The 23,039-nt window shown below is 26.1% G+C and overlaps 1 protein-coding gene across 1 annotated transcript; it reads left to right on the top strand.

Moving 5' to 3' along the window:
• The first annotated feature begins 383 nt into the window (after positions 1 to 383).
• LOC111612520 (F-box/LRR-repeat protein 4-like) lies at positions 384 to 22,694 on the top strand. The gene is made up of 14 exons (XM_023353753.1): positions 384 to 1,091; positions 1,173 to 1,269; positions 3,749 to 3,854; positions 9,008 to 9,100; positions 11,331 to 11,559; positions 12,905 to 12,975; positions 13,299 to 13,368; positions 14,937 to 15,046; positions 15,265 to 15,374; positions 15,438 to 15,569; positions 17,700 to 17,811; positions 21,975 to 22,061; positions 22,148 to 22,252; positions 22,526 to 22,694. The coding sequence occupies exons 1-14, from the start codon at positions 906 to 908 to the stop codon at positions 22,659 to 22,661; spliced, it is 1,644 nt and encodes a 547-aa protein (XP_023209521.1). The 5' UTR covers positions 384 to 905; the 3' UTR covers positions 22,662 to 22,694.
• The last annotated feature ends 345 nt before the right edge of the window (positions 22,695 to 23,039 follow it).

The raw sequence follows: 23,039 nt of genomic DNA, 5'->3' as shown, positions 1-23,039 counted from the left end.
AGCTAATTAGCTAAATGACAAACCCGCCTTCATACGTCATTGCCTTCTTTACTTATCCACGTTTCCAGAGAAGGTTTATGTATTTCCCCGTACTGTAGCGCTACTATCGCGCCGCCATTAAAAATTAAATTCTATTGGCTTTAATTTTTTAGACAAAAATCAAAGTGTAACCTATCAATTCAAATTTAGCATAATTCTTGAAAGAATTTAGCTTAAATTTTAATTTAGAAACCTTCTAGGGATATTTAATCTATAATTTGTCTATTATAAATAACAAAAAAAGAAAAACCCGTGAGAAATTAATGTATTTCAATGTACTGTACAGTAAAGAAAAAGTTTGACAAGCGTGGATTTAACGCCAACTTCGTCCATAGACGTAACATCGTGAACTTTGATCTCTGGTCACGGATCGAATTTTAAAATGCCTTTTGCGTCAGGACCGAGAGACTTGACGGCCGGATAGCCGAGCGGTCAAAGTGACAGCCTGCCGCTCCGGGGATCCGAGACGGGTCGAAAAATATCCAAGAATTGTGGGCCTGGCCGAACTCATAATTGGTTTGCTAAAAGAGACGCTCTTAGTGCCCACAGGACAAAAAGAGTTTTAAAAAAACCGAGATGGATTCTATTTGTATGCAAAAATGATTTAAATCCATTAAGCGGTTCAGTGGAGTTAACCATCGCACAAACGTTAAACGCGTTGCTAAGAGAGCTCTGCTCAATTATTTAACTCGCAAGACTCGAGTAACGATATAGGTTATCCATATTATTAATTTATAAATTTATTAAGACGCCAAGAAGATGGCTACTTCCTGGCTATTTTTACGGATCAGTTTGTTGATGGAAAATGTCTGGCAACACTGTTCCAAAAATGATGTGCATGTTTGTGTACAAGTAGATATGTGGATATGTCTGTCAATTTGTTTTCTATATACAATCCCGGACCGACTACCATAGAACAATACGTAGAAGAAGTGAAAGATTTTAGTTCTCAGTATGGAAGCGAAGGTAGCATCTCTTACACGGCGTTAAATGTTGTTGGTGAACCGAATATTTTTCCGAAATTCGGTGATTACACCCAAGCATTTCTTTTGGTGGGTCGAAAAACTGAAAATACTTTCATATTTAAATATTATATTTTTCAAATAATTTATGCTTTTACTGTTTGTTTTTAGAGAACTTATGGAAGTTGGTGGTTAAATTCGGCATCTTTACAGAAACCGTTTTCTTATTGTATTCCAAAAGATGAAGTCATAAGTCAGGATTTTCTTGGTATAACTTACTTTTATCAATCATCACGTGATAAAGACTAAATTTATCTCTGTAGATACTGTTGTAATTCGGTCAACATTGATTGCAAATTTTTAAATATTTATATGAGAGTATTCTTTACTTCATAATAAATAATAAACCAGTTCAAATGTATTAATTTTCAATTTTTTAAATCTTTATTAAAAATATCTATATAGTTTTACTGCATAAATTGATTGACGTAAACTACGGGATTACTCCATTGCGTGTTGGTGGTCCCTATGTATGTAAAAGAAAAACAATTTTTCCATAGATTTCTACTGGTTAAGTTCAATAAGCACAAAAATGCACCTGCTTAAAGCTTTATCTCGGCCATTTGCTTGAATGTCATATAGTATATACAGTAAATCCTCTGTAAACTGGAATTGCATGGTACAAATATTTTTTCTGGTTTGGAGGGTTTCTGTTTTGAATGGGTTCTTATATTATCGCAGAAAGTGCTCTATTCTGAAGAATTTTTTCCCTTTAGATGGTTCTCTTTTCATTTGGGTTCTGTTTTGGATGGGTTTAACTGTATATTTGTATGGTGAATAAACCACAAATTTTCAGAATGCATTTACAAAATTAAATATTGAAAATATCATATTTACAAGCTAATGTATTTTTTTGTTAATTTGGAACAAACATAAATTACATTATTTATTTGGATATAATTTATATTATTCCATAGACCATAGTACATTCTCTAGTTGTTTGACAAGTTAAAACTATAACAAAAATACCTTTCCTTGAGTTGTATCCAATCTGGTTAATTCTGTTTATCAGTTATCTTGATATGTGGCTTACAGAAACAGAATTAAAGAGATTGAATACAACTCAGCATAACACAATTATAATTAAAATCATCTACCGTATTTCCCCAGAAATAAGACATCCTCTGAAAATAAGACCTAGCAGAGGTTTTGCTGAATTGCTAAATATAAGGCCTCCCCCCAAAAGTAAGACCTAGCAAAGTTCTTTTTACTCGTAACGATCATCAATAGATGGTTGAAAGTAGCCGTTGGCGTTTTGAAAGTACATCCACTGATTGGCCAGTAGACAATCACGCCACACAGCATAATTTGCATAAGACTATGGCTTGGGAATCACAGATTTGCATAACGTTATGGCTGGGGATCGCTAATTGGTTGGCCGGGAATCACGCCACATCACATTTGCATAGTGCTACGGTTCAGTAAGCATAATTGGTCATCGAGCCCTATGTCGACGCTATGAAAAGGTTAAGTTGAAGCGAGAGTGGGAAGTCCACTCCAGCACAGAAACGTTGTAAGTTCACTTCAGTTTTATTTAAGTTCAGTTTGACACAACTGGATATACGTCACTCTCGTCTAAGTTTGAGTTGGAAATTTTTTGTTCAACAATAAATGTGAATTTTTCTTCATTGAAAAATAAGACATTCCCTGAAAATAAAACCTAGTGCATCTTTGAGAGCAAAAATTAATATAAGACACTGTCTTAATTTTCAGGGAAACGGTATAACCAGAATGCTATGTTCCCAGAATTTGTTGAATATTAATGCTATCTTTGACATTTCTAAAGACCATTAGATTGTATTTGAATGCAAGCTTAAAGTTCTCAACCTTGGCAATATTCTTATTTAATCCTGCTAGTGATGCATTCAATATTACTTTATTAAATACAATTGACCCCCCCTATAACACTGTTGATAATTCCATGTACACATTGTTGATTTATTAGACATCTGTTCAAGATCTTTCAGACATTGTACATGTTGCCAACGAAGAGAGAACTTTATTTTTATGGAAGAAATTTGTTTGGCATTTAATTATTTTGGACAGTTTTTGCAAAATCTATTGTTTCAATAATTCAAAACTCCATTAAATACATGTTTGTATTCAGGATAGAATGCATACATAGCTTTAGCCATTAATACAGAATAAAGATCAAATCTACAAAATAATGTTAAGAATTTTGATTGTAATTAGAATGTTTATTTTTTTTAATATACAGTAGAACACTGATTAACAGAGACACTGCATTGTCTAAGGCAAATCTTTCTGAATGCATTACTTTTCCTATACAGTTTTTCATAAAAGAAAGTTTGAAATGATTACATGATCTCTGTTTTATCTGAGTTGTCAGCCATCCAAGGTAGCATTGGTCCACATTACTTTGAATAATCAGTTCTATTGTATAACTGATAAATATCTGGTTTTTGAGTGATTTTTTTTCACAACAGAATTTATTCTTAGACTACAGAATGAATTTGAAATTAAATTACTGGTAATACCATGATATGCCTCCACAAGAAATTTAGTGTAAATAATTTCTCAAGCTCTGAAGAAATGTTTAATGGTTCTGAAATTCAGTATGATGATAATGGTTTAAATTGTTGAAGATAAAAAATAATTATAATTTTGTTGAATTCATTTAATTGCTGTTGTTTAATTTTTGACTAATTTTATCTTTTTATTTTCAGAAGTCAGATTTAAAGAGAAAGTATATCCATTAGAACTGAACATTTATGAAACTTATAATCCTGGTGCAGTTGTTAAAGTGCTTGCATATAGCTACGGAAGTGCAGAGTTTGTATTATTTATTTGTCTATATTACATTTTTTTATTTTTACTAATAATTAAACATTTTAATTATTAACAACAATTTAATTAACAATTAATTATTTTCACTGAACTTAAAAGTAGCTAAATACATTTTTAAGAATTACTAGAACTGATTATTTAGGGATTACTCCATTGCGTGTTGGTGGTCCCTATGTATGTNTTTTAAGAATTACTAGAACTGATTATTTAATCATGTGAGAAATATTTAATCTTACAATTAAAAGTTTGATGTTTGTAAGAATATACAGTATTTTGATTAAAAAAATATTTAATAATTTAAATAGATTACTGAATATTTTATAAGTATTCATTTTTTCTAAATAATACTTAAATACTAAATAAAATCTAAATATACTTAAATCAACTTTGGCATATAGAAATATTGAAAAATAGATCATGTTAACTCTGAAAAATTGCATATAATATGCTGTAAATAAACTGTTATTATTTAAGATTTTGTTACCATGTTGCATTAAGATACTTTAATAATAGTTTTTTTTAATGAAAACAAACAAAAATATGATTGAAAGTTTGAATTCTTAGAAAGGTTACAAGATAATAATATAAAATATATATAAATATACAGAGTGTCTCAGTTAAATGTTTCAGAACTTCTAAGAGGGGTAGAGTGCATCCCGACGACTCAGAATCATATAGCAATGCAGGGTTGGAAATGCTTTCCTGAAGCGACGATGTACACAGAAACATCATAAAGAAGAAGACCATAAATGAATATTCGTTTTAATAATAAATGTACAAAAACAAAAGGAACATGAGTCAAAGAAAGTGTTCGAAGTTTCTTCCACTGACTGCAATGCAGACCTCACATCTACATTCTGGAATAATCCAGGCTCATCTCGAATTTCTCTGGCAGCTACTGTGATTCTTGCAACCAGCTTCTCAGCATTGTCAATGGGGTGTCATAAACCAGTGTTTTCATATGCCCCAGAAATAAAAATCAAGATATGATAAGTCTGGTGACTGAGCAGGCCAATGCATGGTACCACCGTGTCAGATCCACTGTTGGTGAAATGTGATGCAGTAGACGTCTACAATTCCATCTGCTGCATCAAGGAAAAGGAGTGCAGTCTGTATTTTAAAGCAGCATATATTTTTTTGGAGGATTGTAGAGAGTAAATATTCAAAATTTGTCCAGATCACTCAAAAGGTTTGGGAGTTTGAGAATAGCAGGATGAAATAAGAGAGGAGGAGTTAGGGATCCAAGTTTTATAGTATTCCATGTTTCCCATAGAGTACTCCAATACCAAATAGATAAGGTAATAAGTTTTAAAAAGCCCACCAGGTGATGACAGTGATTAACTTTGAACAGAACAGGTAAATGATGATACAACAATGCAAAACAAATGCCACGGTAAAACACCTTTCTCATGCATTTTCCTTCTTTAATATGAAAATAATATATAGCCTATGTTTATCTGGAAGGAATAAACTTTACAATAGCAAAAGAATTTTAAAAATTGGTTTAGTTGATTCTGAGCTTACCTCCAGCAAACAAACAAAAAAACATTTTTATTTTATATATTAGTATATAGATTTACATACAAATAAATTTATTTATTGTATTTATATAATAAATTAATACATATATTCATTATAAATATATAAATATATAATTTGTATTTCTTTTAAAAAATATATTTAAATATATATGTAGAATTTGGGAGTCACTACAAAGGAGAGTAAGGGTCAAATATATCAATAAAATATAATTGCAATTTTTCAGTTCAAAAATTTGTTATAAGCAAATCAACAAGTAATTTTAAGTGTGTTTTATATATACAGATGAAACATAAGATAAAATTTCCTAAAATTTGTTGGACCTTCAATTTAATGGACAAACTATTTTTATTCTAAAAGAAAAACTTGGAGTTTTGTTTTTGTTAATCACAAATATAACATGCTAAAAGGTTGAGCTAATGAATCAATGAGTATAAAATGATTAATGTACATTTTAATTCATCCTGTACATTGTAAGTTCATTATTCATATATATTTTTAAAATACGTTAAATTTAATGGATTTTTGGCAATAATAGACATTCTTTTTTTCCAGTTAATCTGATAAATCTACTTTAAAAGAATGTAGAATAATTTAAAGCTTTATAAGAGGTGTAAAGAACAAGTATAAAGCTATGCAATGTGTTAAATAACTTGATGTGGATTTTAAGACTGTTTTTCATTGTTAATAGTTCTTTAAACCAATGAAATTAACAAACTTGTTAAAATAAATCATATATTCTCCATAAATACTTTTGATAACATTTATTGTAAATGTCAGATGAATTCTGAAGTTATTAAAAGTATTTGTGAAGAATATATGACTTCTTTTAACAAATTTGTTATTTTCCTTGGTTTGAAAAACTATTAACACTAAAGACAGTTTTAAAACCAACATCAAGTAATAATGGTGTATGTCGGGGGTGAGCAACCTTTTTAATCAACGGGCCAATTTAAATTTTAAAATTTTTTGGCAGGCCGCACATAAAGTAACACTTATTAATAATTTACAAAACTTTATTTATAATAAACATTACAATAAAAAAATATAAAATTTAAAAAAAGTAAAGATTTCATATACAAATTTTAATGCAAAATAAAAACAAACAAGAAAAGAACAGAAAAACGAATTTACTTGAAATTTTTAATGAGAAATTTGGCACTGTTTTTTCGATACAAGCTGATCAATATCAGCCGGAATTGATGAGGTAGCTACACGTACGCAGCTTTCTAATCGTGCATCACTCAGTCTTGATCGGTGGTCATTTTTGATTAATTTCATGGTTGAAAATAATTGTTCGCAAACATACGTACTTCCGAACAGAGACATCATTTGCTTTGCATTTTTCGTCAAAAGCGGAAATTTCTCAGGGCTCACATAAGATTTATAAAAATTTTCGATGTTTACTGAGAAAAATACATTTTTTAAATCGGTATTATTCTGCATGTCAATCACTTCCATTTGAAAGTCTTCGGGAACTGTATCCACATCGATATTAAATGGCGAGGAAAACATTTTCATGGAAACCGCTGTCTTCTCAGCTTTGAACATTTGGAATCGTAATTGAAATTCGTTGATTAAAATGTCTATATATTGTGCGTATTTTTGAGAAGTAGTAACGTTTTCTTTTTCTAAATGTGGAAAGTGAGACACATTATTCTGCAAAAGATGCTGTTTCCACAATTTTAATTTGCGCTCAAAGCCCTGAATTTTATCATACAAATTGTGAATAAACTGTCCTTTGCCTTGAAGTTCCACATTAAGATCATTGAGATGCTGAGTCATGTCGATAAGAAACCCAAAATCGCACATCCATTCTTTATTACCAAAATGAGGAAAGGCATATCCCTTCATATCCAAGAACAATTGTATTTCGCTTTTTAAGTTGTATACTCTTTTTAGCATTGCACCTCTACTAAGCCAACGTACTTCGGTATTAAAAACCACGTCGCCATATTCAGTTTCTAAATCTTTCAGGAATTCTTTAAATTCACGGTGATTTAACGCGCGCGACTTTATAAAATTGATTAGTTTAATTATTGGTACTGTGACATTTGGCAAACTCAATCTTTTCGCACACAAATTTTCCTGGTGAATTATGCAGTGGTTAACGAATATTTCCCTTCCTGTGACCTTCTTAATGTCTTGAAATAGCCTTCCCGATACTCCTACCTCCATGCTTGACATTGCTCGTGCTCCATCTGTCGATATACCAATAATCTTTTCTAATGAAATTGAAAAATTTTCCAACACAGACTTTAGTTCATCGTACAGGTCTTTGCCGGTTGTAGTCCCTTGCATTGGAATCAGTGAACACAATTCTTCGGTAATATTAAATTTGGTGTCAATACCACGTAAAAATATAGCCAGTTGTGCTGTATCGCTAATATCGCAACTCTCATCAAGTGCCAAAGAACAGTATTCGAATTTTGCAATGCGTTCACGAAGCGTTGTTGCTATGTTCTCGGACAAGTCTTCAATTCTCCTTGCAATGGTGAATCTTGATAAACTAATGTTTGAAATAATATTTATTTTATCAGGAAATGCTATTTCTGCAACAGCAGTCAGACATTCTTTTATCATCTCTCCATCCGCAAAGGGTTTCATTTTTTTTGCCAGTATTTGACTGACAACAAAACTAGCCTTTACTGCCGTATTTGATAAAATAGCTTGATTTTTAAAAATAGCCTGTTGTTTTCCCAAGTTTTTCTCCATTTGATTAAACTTATCTATCCGGAGTTGTCCTGTTAAGTTTTTATATTGTTGTTCATGTTTTGTATCGTAATGCCTTTTTATGTTATATTCTTTTAATGTCGACACAGTCTCTGAGCATATTAAGCATACAGCTTTATCTTCGACGAAAGTGAAAAAATAATCAAATTTCCACTTTTCTTGGAAATGCCTGTGCTCATCCGCAACCTTCCGTTTTTTTGTTTGCTTTTCCGACAAGCTATTATGGATTAAAAATTTGAAAGTTAAAAAAATTTGTAGGAAAACTTAATTTTGAATAAAAAAAACTAATATTACCTTTTTGACAATAATATTGCACTTACGCCTTTCAAGAAACACAAGAATTGCTAAAATTGCTAGTTAACAGCTTACCAGTCTGACTGATTGTGTGACAGAAGCAAACACAAACAAGCACAGACGCGGCGCGTTCGTATTGCATGTTTAAACAAGTGGCCAATAAGTGTGTATCTCGTCACAAAAAATCGCGCAGACGTGGCGCGTTTGTATTGCATGTTTGAACAAGTCACGGACAAGTGAGTAACTCGTTCGGAAAAGGAACAAGTTTAACAATTCTTGTAATTCTATTTGAATCATGAAAAAGATCAATACATTATATATAAAAATATTTTTAAAAATCTGTTTTAAAATTAGTCTAAAAGAATACTAAAGAGAACAATTAACTACTATAATATTGACATATTTTTAATTTCAAAGATTAATATCATCTGAGATAATTATTGTAGTTGAAAATTAAACTATTTAAACTATTATTTCTTTCCTATGATTGTGTAATGACAAAATTTATTGGCATTATTATATACTTTTTTATTGGGAATGTATATTAAAACTCGTTATGTTTTATTTTCCAGATGGAAGATTATTTGGAAAAGTTTGCCTCAAATAGTACATTCTCAATCTCGGATATTTAAAATTGAAACAAAAAATGTCAACTTTGCTACAGAGTAAGTATTAAAGTATTGAAGTTTTTTTAATTCAGTTCATATGCAAAATTAAAAATTTTAAGTTATACTTTTTAAAAATAAATATTACTTTATTTTTCAGGTATTAAAAATAAAGTAAAAAAATATAGCATAATCTTTTAAGTGAAATAGTGAATCAGTTGCTATGAAGTTAATTTTACTTGTATTACAGTATATAATTTTATTTCAGCATCTCAAAATTAATAGAAAAATAACTTAAGATTATTTATTTTTAAAAATCGTATATATCATAATATTTTTATTCATAAATTTCCATAGGAGAAAGTTTAGATTTTATAGATTTCATTAATAAGACTACTTACAGTTTCCTAATAACTTATTGTTGCTGGCTATGAATTTTTCCACTTTCTGAAGATGGTTTTTTGCAAAAGAATAGAAACTGTTTATATAAGACTAGTAGCTCGGGATGCCCCCTAGTGGGCGTTCTTTACAAATTTCCATGAGGCACGGTTCCTTTAACTTTTTTGTTCCTATCAATATGCTCTACAGCTCTGTTAAAGTCCGAATGGTAAGATTTACCCTCCGAATGAAGAGGTGGCAACCCCCCAAACCGTAGACCCCTGTACTAACAATAAAGTCAAAGGAACCATACCCCTACTCGCGACCCTTCGAGAGATATAAGCCCCTGAAATAATAAATTCCTATTACAAATATACTGAATTATTTATATTGTTATATTGACCAAATAATAATTTATTGGCCAAATGAATAATAAAAATTTATATTGTTAATTTAAATAAGAATTAAAATTGTTAATTTGAATGTTTGAAATATGACACACGATAGGGGTGCCTCTAGTGTCCGTTATCAAACGGTTACGGGACAGACACCCGTTGAATGGGTTATATATATATAGATGGTGCACCCATCAAATGGTTGAATATATTAAACATGAGGTTTAACAGAGAACTTTCACAGATCTCTAAAAATAGATAAAAATGAAAGTAGATAATAGGAAAATTGGACTTGAAAAAGGAACAAGTTTAGCAATTCTTGTAATTCTATTTGAATCATGAAAAAGATCAATAGAGTATATATTAAAATATTTTTTTAAAAATCAGTTTTAAAATTAGTCTAAAAGAATACTAAAGGGAACAAGTCCAACAATTCTTTGTAGGACTAGTTAAGAAGATTTTCTGACTTAGATCCTTAAAAAAAAATACACTTAAATGTCAAAAATCCAGATTAATTGGGGCTGATCCACCTGGATTTTCAAATAATACATATATTAATAAATTAGCATTTTAAATACTGTAATTCAAGTTTAGTTGTTCTAAGTGCAAGCAAGTATTTTGCAAGAAATGTAGGAATATTTAAAAAATTCCAAATATAACTTACAGAATCACTGTATTTAAACAAAAAATACACTAATCATAATTTTAAAATTAAAAAAATTATAAATTCTGAATAAATATTAGTAAATCAACAATTTATATCTGAAAGAACACAAGTTAAAAGAACATCAACTATGAAGTTACTATTGAAATACTTAATATTCATTTTTCAACAGCCAATTCTGGATTTTCAATGATTCACTATATTTGATTTATTAAAACGAAAAACATCAAAGGAAAATATCAGTAAAATCAAGTTACTAGAAAAAATAATTTATTATTTGAACCTTGGTGATAATGGTAACAAATTGCAATAAAATCATGCTTTATAGAGTAGAATAATCATAAAAGTCAAATATAAGTTATCAAAGTATTGATTTAATTTTAATCTTTAAAAAAAATTATTTTGTTGTTAAAAATATAAAAATATTTAAAATATAATGAAACAAATAAATTCTAATTTAAATATATGTTTATATTAAATTTTTATGATTTGCATTAATCTCGTAATTTAGTACTTATGAAACCCTGGGGTAATTGTTTTGCAACTCGAGTTGCAAAACAATTACTGGCACTATAGTTGGTGTTCGAGTTGCAATCTTATAATTGTTAAAAAATGACAAATAGTCATAATAAATTGTCTAGGGAATATATAATAATTAAAATCATTTAAACCATTTTTAATTAGCTTTAATAATTATTAAATTTGATTACTAAATATTTTTCAAACCAGGAGATATTAATATATTTAAATTATGAACTGAGATTTTATGATCTATGATACATAATTTATTTTTTATCACATTTATAAATTTTAAAACATAATAATTGTTTGTTTATTTATTTATTTATTTCAGTTTATATCGATTGGAATTTTATCATGCGCATCTAAAATATTATTATGAATTGGATGCCATATCACTTACTGGAAAATCTCTTCTATTTTCATTTCAATATATCCTTCAAAGTGAATCTAATTTAAATGCAAATGAAGAAATTGGTCTTGCAGAAACATTTGAAAAAGTTAGTTTAAAAGCTATTAAAGAATATAAAGCATTAGCAAATGGATATTTTGATCTTTTACCTGTAAGTTTCTGTTTTATTTTTGTCAATAGATGTATAGTTTTGTATTGTAAATTTAATAACATAAACACAGTTAAATTGAATGAACAATAACTACAAAAAACATTATTTATGATTGTTTTTGTAATATAATAGCATAAATGAAGGATAAAGAAAATATATGTATAAATCGTTTTCAATGGTGATTATCTTATCTCACTTATTATGTCTAATGTATTGGAGATTTATAATTATCTATTAATAACTGAAATATCTTGTAAAATTGTTATATCAAAGTAATGAAATAGAGTAATAACCTATTATCAGTTTTATCTTAAAACATGTTAAATGAATTTAATATATGTGATATAAACAGAAATTAACTTATTCAAATTTTTTATATTATTGCATATTATTGAGAGTCAGCAAAGTTTATTCTACTTATATTGATAAAATTATCATTAATATAAATAAAATGATAAAAGTTATTATTATTAATTTTAAAATAGTTTTTCTTTATTTTATCTGTAAGAATAAAAATTAAATTTAATAATACATATTTTTACTTAGTTGTCTTTTATATTTTCAAAAAGTAATTACAGGAAATTCTCAAAATTTGAGACAAAATATTCGTGACTTCAAATGATTGAATTTCAAATTATCCGAAATTTATATATTTTTGTATAATATGCCAAATACCATGTAACTGATGTAATTTATTAAGCAAACAGATACTTATATAGAACACTATTTTTGTTAATTAATAATAATATAAATGTAAAGGTAAACAGCATGTACTCGGTGAGAACCTCGCAGGTTGCCAGATACGTTTTATAAAAAGTAAAGCAGAATTCTTTGAAATGTAGCCCAAATTATTTTTAAAGTGGTCCAAAAATACTAAGATGCCCAAACATAATAGCCTAAAGCTATTCAAATATCTCAATCTGCTACTAGTAGCCCAATATTGCCATCCAAAAACCATTCATATTTTATGAGATAAGAAAAAAAAGGGTATTCCATGGGTAATGTGACAACCAAAAATGTGTTATTGTAAAAGCAAAGCCATATTAACCAGATTAGAGTTGTTCTCAGTCTGTTCTCTTATAGCATGGAGGCACTTTGATCTAAATGAACCAGTTAGCATATACATATCACAGTTTGGATAGAATTTTCATTTTGAATTTTGAACTAACCAAATTCCTTAACGTGTAAATCTCTGTATCCCTGGCCAGGACAAAAGTATGGTTACAAACTGATGGGATTTAAAATTACTAAAGTTTGAATTAACAAAGATTTCCTGTAATATAATTTGATCAATTTATACATTATAATTTATTTATACACTAATTATTATCATTTTTATTTCCAGAGTGAGGTCTTTAATGTAATTTTAAGTTACTTAGATTTAATGTCTTTATGTATAGCTGCAAGAGTTTCAAGGTATGGTTAGTTTAATTATATTAATATGAATTATCAATAGTAATAATTTTTTAACTATTATGAAAAGCAAAAACTCTATGCAATAAATTATTTTTTTATAATAATTTATCAGAATACATGTTGTAAAATAGAAGTTTTATATTTATAAAATATATTTCTGTTGAAGTTTATCAGAAGGAAGTTATATCTTTTCTCACATCATTAAAATGAATTAAACTATAAACAAACTTAAAATAAAATACAATAAAAACTATAAAATATAACTAATACAATATTTTATAAATATTTTGAAAATTTAATAAGCTATTTTAATAATATTACAGATTATTTTATAAACATTGCTATGATCCAACTCTATATACTGGCTTAGAGTTAAAATTATATTGGAACAAGGTAGTTAACTTTTGTTAAATTTTTTAATATAATTGCTTGAAACTTAATTATCTTAATTATAACTTTATGATACTTGGACTATTTTTTAATCATAAAAGTGTATATTATAAATGTTTAGATTTTTAGTTATTTTAAAATTATATAGGTGGATGTTTGTTATAAAGTAGGTATAAGCCAAAAAAAAGAATGAAAATAAAATAAAATAATGCAATAAACATTTTTATGTTAAATTTTTTAAAGCTAAATTATTCAAAATTACAAAATAATTACTATATTATTAAAAACAATTTACAATGTTAGTTAATATTGCAATGAAATTGATGATTTTGTTATGTAAAATTAATAGTCAGATCAATAATAATAATAATAATAAACTATTAAATTTACTATAATAAATTTATTAAACCATAATGCTGTAGAGACTGTGATCTAATTAACACAATAATATTAATAAATATGTAACATTCTGTAATCATGAAAACAGTAGAATAACATGAAATAAAAATAAAATTATTGAAAAGTTTATGAATAACATGCTATACTAGAAATTCTCCCGTGAAGCATGATAGAATACTTTTTATGAGAAAGTAGAGATTGAAGAATTGAGAAGAGTAGATATTTCAAGAAATTCAAAAATAGTTGCTAATATTTCTATAAATTAAGTAGTTTATATTTGAGCTTGATGTTGTGATGCTATTTCAGCAGCTCTTGACAAAACCATTCTTATTTGATGTTGCTCAAGTCAGACTTCATAACCTTTAGGGATCTCAGTTCTTATTCTTTTAGATCTAGAATTTTCCTAAACAATTTTACTCTTACACTTTTGTCTAGGCTTTTTTTTTTATATAAAATAGCAAGTCTTTTTAATTCCATGTTAATAAAATAAAAATGAATTGTACATAGGTTAGTAAGATGAGCAATGACACTTTCTAAATAATGGGTGATTAAATTGTTACTTCCAATTGTATAGAAGAATGTCACGTGGTCACTGTGGAAAGATTTTTACAACTATCTCTTTTTAAAGTTTGAATTTTAAATTTAATGAAGTAAGTTTAAAATAGGTCATTTGCCAAAATATTTAAAAATGCAGCTTAAGGGAAATTCCTTCATCAAACTTGAACTAAATGAGGTCACTGATGTCACTACAACATAAGTGCGATCACCGATTCCAAATCAATGAAATGTTTATTCTTTAGCTAATATTTTTGAAAATAAGTAGTCTATACTTTCCGTCAGAACTTAAAACATATATAACCAAACTTTCATCTGGATTGGACAAAAATTGCAGGAGTTAAAAGGAATTCACACACACATTTATATTATATTAGTAATAGAACCTTAAACAGTAAAACCAGATTGAAGATGCTAATTTTACTGTAAAATAAATATATTATTATAACAATTGCTAATTGCATGTATAATTCATGAATTTCATCTGATTCACTTACTTTTGAAATATAGTGAAACATCTTTAAACAAATATAACTGGATAGGATAATCAAAAATTTAAATGCTCTAAACATTCCCATATAATTGAATTAAATATCAATTTTAATATTAATAATTAGGTAACATCAGATATGCTTTATGGACTTAAAAACAGATGTTTATCACTTCAGTATTTAAATCTTTCTTGGTGTGGCAATAAAGGAAAATTGAATCCTGCTAGTTTTATTCAGTAAGTATTGATTTTAAATATTGCAAAAGAATTTGTTTATCACTTAAATTGCTTCATGATATATAATTATCAACTATGGTTCATAAGATAAATTATTCGTATCACGAAAAAATTGTTCATTTTCTTAATTAATTTACATATATAATTATTAAATAATCTAATATTATTTCTAGAAGTTAATAAATTTAAGTATATTTACAAAATTATTTTCTTATCAGATTTTTAGAAAATTGTGGGCAATTTCTAAAATTTCTTTATTTATCAAACTGTTCATTTGTTAATAATGACTGCATGAAAGCAATAGCTGATTTTTGTCCTTATTTGCATGGTAAGTTTGATACTATATTTTATTTCTGATTACTTTATAATATACTAATACTTCTTAAAATAGAATTTCAGATTTGTAGCTGCAGACAAAGAAGTTTAGATCAACTTGGATTTATGCAGATATCAAGATTGGTCGAACTTCGACATTTAGATTTGTACAGAACTCTCATTGATAAACATTCTATTATTGGAATANGCCAGTGCTGTGGTGCTGCAATCTTTGGCTATGTCTTGGGCTACTCAAATATATTACGTTTTTGATACTAAATTAACTTCTGAAGTATAGTTTTTTTGTTTTTATATTTTTCAATATATTTATTTTGTTTGTACAAAATAAAAAAATAATTTTTAACAATACAATAGTCTTTGTTAGGCTAACATCAGCGAAAATTCAATATTGAAGCGACATGCAACAGAGAAAAATTTCAACATGTGATAGGTTAATATATTTTTTCGTACATAATCGGTTATTTGAAATATTGATTTTCTGAACAACCCCAGTCTTGAATTGATTCGGATGAACGACGCTCTACTGTATTTACATTATATACGTCAGAATATGGATATCGTGAAGGGTGGTGTTGAGGTAAGACAAAGAAAGAGAAGACTAAAAAAGAATGTACGTTAGAGCACAACACGCGTTCAAGACCAACTAAAGTCAGAACCCAAGTACCACTTCCCTTGGCAGAGTTTACATAACTCAACTCACCCCTCACATAGCAGAGGAAAGTGCACGACGATTACAAGGACAAAAGTCACATTCACCAACTTCCTAACAATATATTTAGATATATACATTGATTTTTTTACATTTAAAAATATTTAAATACATTTTAGATTATTAAATCATAAAGAAGAGTTTTATTTATCACATACTCTATTATACACTTCTTCTAAAGATAACAGAAGAATCAAACTTTGTTTCTTGTTTTCTGCAGAAATTTTAATATTTTATTTTTAATGTTTTTCCTAAATGCTTTTTATTATATTTAACATTTAGAATATTATTGTTAATTTGATTTCTCAAGAGAATCTTTTTCTAAGCATTTTTGAATATATATTTTCCTGTTTTTCTAATCTTAAAATCATGTTACAGTATTTTTAGAAGTGATGCAATGTTTTCAATTCTAAATATTATTTGAATTTTTCATTAGGTTAATTGGATTTTGAATCAAGTTTTATGTGAGTTTGATGTATTATAAGAATGGGAATATGCATTTAACAAAGTAGTTATTTGATATTAAATAGGCAGAAACAAAAAACATCAAGAAATAGATAATGGATTCTTCAAATGCAATTCTATGTTGTTTAGCCAGAGAAAAGAACATTTTAATGCATTACATATCTCTTACATTAGTTTGTAAAATAGACATGATATTAAGGTACATCTAAGATGTACCTTAATATCATGTCTATTTTACAGGATAAGAGTATGAACATGGCATAGGTGCATTGTTTATCCGTGAATCTGTTTGAGTGGTCTGCAACTTGAATAACTGAGAATCACTGATCTAGTTTGTTATCTTGGAAAATAGTTATAAATTAATTTACTTTAGGATTGAAATACGTGTAAAAAATTATAAGATGATTACCATTTATTAATAATATGATAACATAATATAAACTGATAGCTTTATCAATTAGTAATGAATGATACAGAGTAATAGGATATACTGTTTCTTAATTATTAATCAATGCATTAGAATAAATGCATTAAATGGTTTTCTGTTTATTTTGTGGAATTTTTTAGCTTTTAAAAAACTATACATATTAAATCATTATAGACATTATTTCCCATATGGTCTACAATGAACTGTTTTATTATTTCAGTTTTATTAGGTTTTGTAATTGAATCTTTCTAGAATCATTTATAATCGTTCAGAATTATTCTATTAANGTATTAAAATTGGTTTTAATGCTTACAGATGTAGCAGATGTCTCTCAGATACTGGTATTCAGACAGTTAAATTTTTATATTCTTCATAATTTGCATTTCATCAATTTTTATCATAACTTACATCAGTCGAAGAATAACATTGATAAATATTATAATATATTTTTTCTGATAGAATAATGCTTTGTAATGATAAAGCAGCTGTTATTAATTAATTATAAATAACTTTTAAGGTTATTGTAGAAAAATCTCTAATGTATTAAAGGAAAATAAGAAATTACTATCACTAGTTAAGAATTAAGTTTGTATTTTACTATACTAAAACATTTTTCTCATAAGATTCTTATGATTATAATTATTAAAGTCATATTATTTTTGCTTACTAAATTCTAATTTTACTAAAATTTATTTAAATTAATTGAAATTTTAAATTTAGGAATTTGAAAAGTCTTGATTTATGGAGAGCAAAAACATTAAGTTCTGTTGGAATATATTTATTAGCTAATCATTGTCTTCTGCTAAATGAGATTGATATTGGCTGGTGGTGAGTATTTTGCTAAATATAATATTCTAAAATAATAAAGAAAATTTATCCCATATTTAAAAAAAAATTATAATTTAGAATAGAATTTGAATATGAATAAATTTTCTTATATAACAACATTTCAGAAACACCTGAAACTGTTTATTTCATTCTCTTATTTTGCATTTCTAAGAAAGTATATCCTATTAAAGCATTACAGTCTCCATAGTCATTTAATAAATTCAATTTTCTTGTTATTCAGTATGTGTAATATGTTTAGATCTTATGGTTTATACTTATAATTTTATTTCCAATTTCTAAACAGATAATTATAATTCTATAATTGTTTTTTAATAATTATTTTAAAGTTATAAAGTGATTTTATTTCAGTAAAATGCATTATATTTTAAGTTTGTTTCATTCCGCATGTATTGATTTGTTCTTTCATTAAATCTTACTGGTATCCATTTCCTAATGACATAAAGACCATTAATAGTACTATTTCTGTCTTTTCAAAAATACCTCAGTTTTATTATATATTGAAAAAAGCTAACTTAAAAATGATTTTATTTAATGTTATGATGATTTTCTTTTCTTAACTGTAAATTATATATTATATAATGTAGAAAAGCATGTAACTATTATATTAAATAAAGAAATTTTTAAACTATATAACACTATATATATATAGTGTTATATAGTTTAATAGTTATATAGTGATTCTGCATTTAGAACATTAGTTAGAATGCTAAATAATAGTAAGCTCTCTTTCTCATGCAAGACAATTACTGAAAGATTACATTTAAATAAATTTAAAAAGAAAGAGCACTCCAAACAATTACTAAACATTATCTTTAATTGTATATTAATCATTTTTTGAACAGTCTATTAAAGTGAAGACATTATCACTTTATTTTTTTACAGTTGATTATTGCTTATCCATCTACAGTTGTTAAAACATTTAAATATAGTAGAGGAGAAGTTAAAACATGTTTTAATTTCTCCTCTACTATATTTAAGTAAAAATTTGTTTAATAGATAATCTCAATTTCTATTTTTACAAATTCAGCTAAAGTTGCTAGAAAATGCATTGGCTTGCTTTTTTCTAATTGTGTAATGTGTTTTCATTAGTTCCTAATTTATAAAATTGAAAATATTTCAAAAATTTTTTCAGTTCTAAAATGACCTATTTTTCACTTACAGAAATTTGATTTTAAACATTTTTTGCTTTAGACTTCTACAGAAACCAGTATATTAAACTTATGTTGGTATTTTATCTTTTATTTACAGAAATTTGACTTTCATTTCAATGCCCTTTATAAGATATACTTTAAATATATTCATTTTTTAAATCATAATTTAAAATGATAAGGATTTTACTTTAATAATATATTATTAAATAAACAAATATGAATAATAATTTGCTAAACAATCAATAGTGACTCTAATTTGTGTAGGATTTTTCTATTGTAAATAAGATTCTGTTGTAAATAAGATTCTGTTGTAAATAGATACTTTTATTCAATTCAATTCAATTTATTAAGCATATAAGTCTTTCGCCTGTTACAAGGGCGATGTTTGTTAATACAACATATTAGATCAGAATGATTCGTTTAGATACCTTTGAACAAAACTATTAAATACTCATTATATATCTTAAAGTTTTAACTTAGTTTTTTTATAACATATATTTACAATATATCAAACATCTTTCGCGAACAAACCTTTAAGAATATTATTGTTTCACTAACTCTAGTACTTTGCACTAATTAGTTTATATCTAACTAGTTCACACTTTCATTAACATAAGATATTAATCACAATTTATTTTAAAAAATGGTTCATATAGTTATATATTTTAAAAATAGTATTAATATTTGCTCTATCAAGGATCTTATACATCTCAGATTCGTTGGAACAATTGGCTATTATACTTATATCATACCTTTGACTGATTTCGTTTACTTTATCACATTCACAGAATATATGGAATTTAGACAATGATTTATTACATCTTGGGCATATGGTTTGAAAGTAATCCAGGAACTTATCATTGAAAATAATCCCATTTTTATTTAGTCTGAGCTGTATGAAGAATTTTTTGACATTAAATGCCAGGTTCGTGAACATATAATTATTATTCATTGGGTAGTTTAAAATTATTTTGTACCAGAATGGGTTTTTTCGTTTTTGTATATCTTCGATATCTTGCACAATAGATATTTCCATTACTCTCTGAATTAATAGTTTACTTTGTTGTTCATTATTGGTCGTATGTTCCATAAAAAGTTCCATAGAGAACCCATATTTGTTTAGAATTTTCGTTATTTGAATTATCCAATTTCTATTTAAATCTTTATTTCTCGATTTATGGTATAATATATACAGCAAGTTCGTAGTTAGGTCTCCTGCATCAATAACTTTTATTAGAAATTTAATATATCTTTTCATTAAAATGGTGTTTAGTTTATATCTATTCAATTCCAGTCTTAGAGAGCTTCCTGGAGTATTATGTTCTAGTTGAAAAATTCTATGTATAAATCTGTTTTGTACTTTTTCGAAATTGTTGAATTTACTTAAACTCCAAATTGGCGACACATAACCCAACGAATTCATAATGATAGTATTGAAGAGTTGGAAATGTATTTGTAGATTCCTCATTTTGGTCTTACAAAATAGTATGATTAAATTATTTATTAAATTGTTAGCCTTATTTATTGATCTGTTATAGTGTTTATCAAATGAAAGATTAGGAGTAAATATTACTCCCAAGAATTTGACTTCATTAACTATGTAAATAGATACTTTTATATTGTAATTTCTATTGTGAATGGTTAACATAATCTCTGGTGAGCATGAAATTGCATAATTTAAATATTAAAAATTCATACCTCTATGTTAAATAAAATTGTTTTAGAAAGCACAAATAGAAGAAAAGTTCTAACTCATCATTGTAATTTAAAAGTGAATTATTAAGAGTGATTACAAGTAAATTTTTGTATGACTGGCACTGCTTTAGTATTTTTCAATTCACTAAGTTGTTTAATAAAAATTTTTTCTTCTCCTCGTCCATTAGAAAATTTATTTGTCAAATAATCAAACTAAATTTATAAAAATTTAAATTATTTATCTTTCTAAAGCACTTCCAAAATTTATTTTTCCATTTTCTATAGAGTTACATATATTTTATGTATTAAAAATAGATATTTTTATAGATAAATTATATTTTCTTGGCCTTTGAAAAATTTAATTTTAAATTTTTCATAGTTTGATTCAAAATTTCAGAAGAAATACAAACAGAATTTGAACTTCAAAATATTACAGGTTTATGTTATTCCTCTCAAAGAATATTTTTTGAAGAAAATAAATAAATATTATTATAGAGTTTGTCTATAAAATGTAAGTTTTCTTAGATATTAAAATTTGATATTTTATATATAAATTACATAAAAATGGATCTGCATATTTATGATGTGTTTAATTATTGAATAGATTGTAGATTTGACATAACTCAGAATAATTGATTATTAATATAAAATTAATAAATTATATTAGTAATCAATTAATATAAAATTATAAAATTATTAATATATTTTTAAGAATAATAGACAGAAGATAAATATTAATAATTCATTAAATTTGTTTTAAAAATATTATTGTTATGTAATATTTTACATTTTATATGACATTAACAATTATGATTTAATATCAAATATAATAACAGTCCCAGTTTTTCATTTACTTTTTATAAATTGAAATGAAAATAAAATTAAATTTATAAACTACAAACAGTTTTTTGTTGAAATTGAGAACAACTACTTGCTGATAATAAATTATATATAATATATGTAGCAAATACAGTGCATTATGTTATTCTATACATCTATAATGTGTATCAATTGTTGTTGCTAATTTGTCAAATTATTAATGTTACAATGTAATCTATAACTACTGATTTAACGTAGGATAGAGCAGTTTAGCATTGAGTTATATGTTATTATTGTCTGTTATTACATAAAAAAAATAGATGTAATGATTTTATAACATTTGAAAAAAAATTATTGTTAAGGAATTAAGAAAAAACAATTACTATTTGCATTTGTGGCATTAGTAGATTAAATCAAAAGATTAATAAATTTAAATTATAAGATATTATATTGCATTTTTAAATATTTTTATTTTAGTAATTCAATAGATGCAAGTTCAGGCTGTTTGAGAGATCTGTTTCATAAATGCACCGAATTGAAGAGAGTGATTCTTACGACAATACGGTAAAAGCAATAACTTTAAAATGGTATTAAAATATTTTTCTTATTATAAATTTAACTAATTTCAAAGAAATTATATTTATTTACAGTACAGTGTCTGATTTTGATCTGGTAACTATTGCAAATCACTTGAAATATTTAGAGCAACTTGATCTATTAGGTGTGAGAGAAATAACTAAAGAAGGAATATTAAGGTAATAGTAACTTTTTTTTTATAAAATGTACTTCAGTTTTTACTAATATTACAAGTAATATGATAAATGTTGCATTAAGATACTGAATATATAAGATTATTCTCTTACAATAATTGTATGAATGATAAGGATCTTAAACAATAATTATTTACTAATTTATTAATCAACAAATGTAAATATTTTAAGTTTTTAACTTAATTTTAATATTAAAAATAACATATTTTTCTGCTTAAATAAATTTTTTAATTGTATTTTTCATACTGAAATTTATAGGATATTGACGGATTGTAAAAAGCTGAAGTTACTGGACGTGTCCTTCTGTGGCCAGATTGATTTTGAAACAGTTAACCACTGGCAGGAGAGGTTTCCAAATATAACCATTCAGAAAAGCTATCAAATTCCAGATTGATAAACAATAAATCTATATTTTTATAAATAAATGTAAAAGTATATAAAAAATTTTTATATGTAAAATTTAATAAAATTATAATAAAAAAATATATGATATCCTGTAATTGATAAATATAAAAATAAAGTTTAAAATAGTTTATAATATAAAATATTATAGAAATAATTAAATTTATATAATAACTAAAGTGTAAATCACAATAATTAAATTTGCAAATTTGGCTATTCTCATTTTCAGTAATATTGCTCGGCTAATTTACTAATTTAATAAATGGAATTTAATTAAATTCATATACTAAACAATAGCTTAATAGAAATATTCAAGTAAGATATTTAGGCCATAACTAGTCTTTTTTAAGAATATTTAAAGCTAATTTTA

The sequence above is a fragment of the Centruroides sculpturatus genome, unplaced genomic scaffold (assembly GCF_000671375.1).
Source record: "Centruroides sculpturatus isolate CEXI.00-Female unplaced genomic scaffold, Cexi_2.0 scaffold1773, whole genome shotgun sequence".
Taxonomy (NCBI): domain Eukaryota; kingdom Metazoa; phylum Arthropoda; class Arachnida; order Scorpiones; family Buthidae; genus Centruroides; species Centruroides sculpturatus.
Note: the sequence above shows the minus strand (reverse complement) of the source record. Positions and strands in the feature narration are given on the sequence as shown.